Source organism: Aedes albopictus, chromosome 3, assembly GCF_035046485.1.
Source record: "Aedes albopictus strain Foshan chromosome 3, AalbF5, whole genome shotgun sequence".
In the NCBI taxonomy this organism is placed as follows: Eukaryota; Metazoa; Arthropoda; class Insecta; order Diptera; family Culicidae; genus Aedes; species Aedes albopictus.
In genome coordinates, this window is record NC_085138.1 from 242,920,784 (window position 1) to 242,926,481 (window position 5,698).

At 43.2% G+C, this 5,698-nt stretch overlaps 1 protein-coding gene across 1 annotated transcript; it reads left to right on the forward strand.

Moving 5' to 3' along the window:
• Positions 1–1,114: 1,114 nt before the first annotated feature.
• LOC109401544 (condensin complex subunit 2) lies at positions 1,115–3,884 on the forward strand. The gene is made up of 3 exons (XM_062859827.1): positions 1,115–2,708; positions 2,987–3,163; positions 3,224–3,884. The coding sequence occupies exons 1-3, from the start codon at positions 1,461–1,463 to the stop codon at positions 3,554–3,556; spliced, it is 1,758 nt and encodes a 585-aa protein (XP_062715811.1). The 5' UTR covers positions 1,115–1,460; the 3' UTR covers positions 3,557–3,884.
• The last annotated feature ends 1,814 nt before the right edge of the window (positions 3,885–5,698 follow it).

The following is a 5,698-nucleotide window of genomic DNA, read 5'->3' on the forward strand; positions in this document are numbered from 1 at the left end:
GCTTCCTCCTCCGACAAACGCAGCACTTCGAACAAAGACTTTTTAGTCTTTGCTTTGAACACCACAGGAACCTTTCTCCCGAACAGACATCTTGGATTCCTCTACTAGCAATCTCTCTTTACGGTAATTTTAACTAATGTTTTCCAAAGCCGTATCCACAGTTCTGGGAAAGACTTGTAGCATACCACATTGGTAGCAGACCCTTCGCGTAGGTAATTTCAAGGCCCTTTCACATATTGTGAACCGTCTCTTTATTCCGGAATATGTCAAAACACTCATCATTCCATCATTCCAACGTCCAGAGAGACTTCGCCTTCCGATCTGTCCATAGAAATGTTGCTCTAACATGATCAGCTTCACCGGGGAAGGCTTTGTTAGGAGTTCTGAAGCTTCCGCTGCTTTTGTATACAGTTTATCACGAAAACGCCAGTTGTACCAATGTTAATAATACTGTAGTCGGCATTCAAAATGGCGATCGTTCCAAAGTTCTCATACTCTAGCATATCGCCTTTCCTGTATGTAGAGCGAGTTATCTCTACCTTCTACTCCTTCACTGCCGTGTGCAGCATAGTTGTCCCATGTTCCAAAACAGCAAACTGAGAAAAACGCGTTTTAAGTTTCAGCATTGTTTCCATTTCTACGGACAAGTGTTCAGGATTTCCTCAGAGATGCTCGGACAGCTTTTTATGCGTATAAACTGAACATGATATAGCTTTTGAGAAAAAATAAATGAACATGGGACAGCTTATGCTGCAAAATTGAACATGGGACTGCATATGCTGCAAAATGGAACATGGGACAACTTATGATGACAAAACTGAACATGGGACAAATTGACTTGATGTTGTTTTCATGGAGTTTCTGAACAAAGTATACTAATCGAGAGTAGATTCTGAAAGTATATGCGAAAATAGACCTTTTGATGATAAAAAGTCAAAATCGCCAAAAAGTAACATGGGACAACTATGCTGCACACGGCAGTTCATTAACTGTTTAGTTTCCAAGATCCTGACAGATCATGTCCTACGTTTTATGGCATTTCGGGCCCATCTTGATGAGTCCAACAATCTTATAGTTCTTAAGCTGTGAAATGGTATCCTTTACTTCACTCGGCGAGTTATTTGGTTGGTTTCCATCGTCCGTTATGCAAACGTAGTAATTTCTTCCGTTGCCTGAGGATCAAGTGCCTGCGTTCTTTGCACTATTCAGGTGTTCGTCAAAATGCTGTTTCCACTTTTCGATAACCTCACGTTGATTCGTCCAGAGGGTCCCATGCTCGGGTCATGTCGGCTCGCTGCACAAAGCCGTAAGATTATTCTTTTGCCAAACATACCTATTTTGTATATCCAAATAAACATCAAACATTTATTTCCTGAAATTTTGAAGACATTATGCAATTAGTAAAAACTTTCTAATTTCAATAATTTTAAAATAAATATATTTCTACAGCTGCCCGTGCAATGGACAACAATCGCGAAGATGAAGATGAGGACGAGGGCGCTGACAAGGAAAACGATGTCAGTGTGGCAGCTGGTGGAGCGGACAAAGCTACGCAAGAACCCAAAGCGAAAAAGAAGCGGGCCCGGAAGGTGGTCAGTACAATTACGAAGAACAAGGATAGCATCAATGCCCCGTTGGATACCAACCCGTTTACAGATCCGTTTTTCGCTAAACTTAACTCAGTAGTCGGTGATGTTAATAGTACCAGTCGGCTGATGCAAAACCTAGTTCCTACGGAGAATGCCGAATTGCGACTGCGAATGGATTATCCCTTTTGGGACGATTCGGAGTCACCTGAGTTGAACTGCGAAGAGGAAGAAGACTACAACGATTGCGAGAAGACATCAACCACGCTCTACGGGGTTCTCAGGACAAATAAACTCCACCAGAGGCTGGCCGGATACGTGATAACGGATACTCCCGCTGAGGATGAAGACGACGAAGAAGATAAAATGAAAGACACTGACGACGTGCAACTCCGAGATGGCCAGGCGGAACCACTTGCCATGAACCGTTCCGCGTTGGATGTCCAGTTCGACATTGATGCGGAAGTGGAACCGGTTCCTGTTGGCGATGCTTACATTATCGATTACGCTTCTGCGGACGCGATGGGCGGACCGGAACATGATGACGAGTTCAACGATGAAGACCAGATTGCGCTTCAAAACTGTCGAGGTCTCAAACGGAAAACCGTCCTCATTGAAGACATGCGTCCAATCGATTCCTCCTCGGTGAACCTTGAGTACTCCTATCGTGCTCTGGATAACATCTCACAATTCTGGGCTGGTCCTTCCCATTGGAAGTTCAAACGGTCAAAGAATCCACGCAGCATGTCGATGCGACACACTCTCGGAACAACGGATGCAGATGGTAAAACAAAACAGAAAGTAACTCGGAAGAAAAAACGGTTCGAGGTTGACGTTCTAGACGACATGATCAGCGTGGCGGAAGAGTTGTTCCCCGGTTACAACCCGAATCGCCCGGTGAAAAACATAACCCACCTGAAAAGTTTAATCTGTAAAAAGTGGGACTCCAAAAAGTTGAAGTTGCCTACGGATTTCCACCTGGAACGGAATCGTTTCGATGTGAATAAATTTGCCCGGGGCATGAAACTGCAGGAATTTGACGCGGCCCCGGAACCGGATGTACCAGTCGATGAGTACGACTACAGCAATCCCGTCGATCAGAACTACTGCAGTCGAGTTATGGTGAGTGCATCGCTAATTCTTAAGTGCTATTTATTACAGCGATCCCCAAAGTCCAAAGCCAGGAAATATAACTCTCAAAGTCAGCACTATGCTGAAACTGAGCCTAATAACTTGGCCATTTACTTAAATTGAAGTAGGGTTGAACCTCCATGCGGTCCAAAATCGTACAATAATTAGCTATAAATGGTTACTTTGGACTGTTTGGAGTTGTTTGTGTTACAGTAAAAAAGCTGTTTTATAAACTTCAATTGAATTCATTTTTTTTTCTTCCTCATCAGAACGATGAAATCGATCCCGAAGCAGATCCGGTGCCAGACTTCGCTGGAGGATCGGGCGACGATCATCAAAACTTTGACGATATCGCAGCAGGAGAGGATGGAGGCGGCGGAACAGGTCAACCGCTCAACACCAGCCTTGACTTCATACCTACAGAATTCCAAGGAGCACCGGATAGGGTAAGAGCGTATTTCAAGTGTTGTATTCGCATAGCTTATCAATTTTATTATCATCCCCAGGTAATGAAAATCAATATTGCGTACGCGAAAACGGCGAAGGTGGTGGACATGAAGCAGCTGAAATCGTGTTGCTGGAGGCTCATCCAAGAGCGCACTAGCCAATGCCCTGCCGAAGCGCCTGCTGGCAGTAGCAGCAATGTCAGTTTTTCCGAGGGAAAAGCCACATTTACCGAAATTTTCCGAGAACTACCCCACATCCTGTCGAAGTCGATGAGCGAAAATATTTCCAAATCGTTAGCATTCTATTCGGTGCTGCATCTGACCAACGAACGATCACTCCGGTTAGTGCGGCAAGAGGATTTGCAAGATTTTACAATTCTACCGCCTGCGTAACGAAGCACACATGCCCGATTGCAAACGTTTAGCCGTAACAAAACTAAAGAATAACGTATAGTGCAAAGTAGTTTACGGAGAATCTTCTACTTTTATCACATTTCTCACCAGTTTGTATAAAGCTTTCAAGTCGAAATATAAATCCGTTTGTATGTTTCGATTTTGTAGTACTAGTAGGAATCATCTGAACAATTCAATATTTTCCGAACAGCGTTACAGTTTAGTTGTTTTTTAGAGTAAGCTCGGAGTAGATAGCGACGGTAGTCTGAATTTTGAAATCTGAATCTGTATAGAAATAAAAATCTATTGATAGGATTATTTTCGGTAAGACGGTCTGCTTGAGTTGTCGTATTTGAAAGAAAGCATTGTTTTGTTATGCTTGTTTAGCTGAGATAGAAACTTTTCATCATGAAACGTTTTTCCGATACAGTTTCTCCGTTCTGGACTGGTCATCAAACTCTTCTGAGGTTCTATGACAGGTCGAAGCCGACGTAATAGCAAAGGGCGTACGCCGTCACATGCAGGCGCGGGCAGTGCTGAAAATTTCATTTCGTCATATCTAAATTCAACCACCTACAGCTCATTTTAGAAGCTGAACCTGAGAATATGATATATGAAAAACTTGTGCGGCTAGACCAGTTCTGCAAGAAAGTCATGGAAAAACCACTATTTTTCAAATAGGGAATCGCGCCACTTGTGCGGTGGCTTCTATATTCGTCTGTTTTCCACTGTAACTCAGTCAAATTTGAACCAATTGACACAACTTTTGGAATGTGGTGAGATAGGTATAGTGTCTACCCGTGTACAACATTTCAAGTCAATTTGTTCAAAATTGACTGAGTTATAGTGGAAAACAGACGAATATAGAAGCCACCGCCCAAGTGGCGCGATACCCTATTTAAGGTAAATGTCACGGACTATCTTTGAAAAATGCCAATTGATATTCACCGTGAATATCATTTGCATTTTTTGAAGGTAGTCCGTGACATTTACCCTAAATATTCGAAAAATAGCGGTTTTTCCGTGACTTTCTTGCAGAACTGGTCTAGCCGCACAATTTTTTCATATACCATATTCTCAGGTTCAGCTTTTAAAATGAGCTGTAGGTGGTTGAACTGAGATGTGACGAAATGATTTTTTCAGCACTGGGCGCGGGTTCAAACCTCGAAACCTTATCATGATCCAATGTTACGCGCCGAACTGATGTTGCCGAAATGCAAGACAAAGAGTACTTCTACACCCAACTGAATACTGTCGTGGATAAGATTCCGAAAGGTGATATCGCTACTTCAACGTGCGAATGTTGGTTCCACACAAACCATTCGCACCAACCAGCACCACCACCTTTCAATGAATGGCTGTTTATGTGTAGACTAGACTACAAGGACATTATGATTGTGGAATCGCTGTTTCACCATTGATCAGTGCACAAAGTGACACGAGTTTCCCGTGATGGCGTTACAGAAAATCAAACGTAAAGCCAACGTTATGTACGATCATTACCTCCTAAACGGCGAAATCCGGCTGCGCATTGCTAGGATCCATCGACAGGATAACATCGGGCACCGGTTCAACACACGCACTAAGGTGAAAAGATCCTTCATCGAGTAGCTGGAGAGCCGAGCTGTGGATATTCCGAAAGGTGAAAGCATAGAAAATCAATGGTGTGCCATCAAAAATGCCTTTATCGCCACTGGTGAGAGTCTGCTCACTCCATTGGAAAAGATCACATAAATTCATATGAAGCAGAAGCACAGATTCTGAAGGGTGCATATAAATGTATGCAATTTTGCTCGATGGATTGGTTATTTTATCTCTATTGCACATCAAATATCATTTCATTCGATGATACGAAGCGGGGAGCGTAAGCAGCAGGCATACTCCTGATACCACAGTAAAGACTTCATTTTCGCAAATAGGGTAAAGCTTTTCTTCGGTTGCTTCACCGTGGCAGCATGTGGCTATAAACACCTGTGACACTGTGACACGTCATGCTGCTTCAAGGTATTTATTTGGCGAACTTGAAATGTCGGAAATATCCCCCATCGTAAAAACCGAAGAGCGGAAGAAAAAAAATGTGGTACGTGTATCGACCTTACCATCTCCCCGAATAGAAAGAGGGTGCGAAAATGTCGTGAAGTA

Excerpts from the sequence above, each read along its gene's own strand:
- LOC109401544 (XM_062859827.1), top strand. The coding sequence starts at position 1,461 with ATGGACAACAATCGCGAAGATGAAGATGAGGACGAGGGCGCTGACAAG. Across the intron at positions 2,709-2,986 it reads ACTACTGCAGTCGAGTTATG|AACGATGAAATCGATCCCGA; the intron begins GTGAGTGCATCG and ends CTTCCTCATCAG. Across the intron at positions 3,164-3,223 it reads TCCAAGGAGCACCGGATAGG|GTAATGAAAATCAATATTGC; the intron begins GTAAGAGCGTAT and ends TATCATCCCCAG.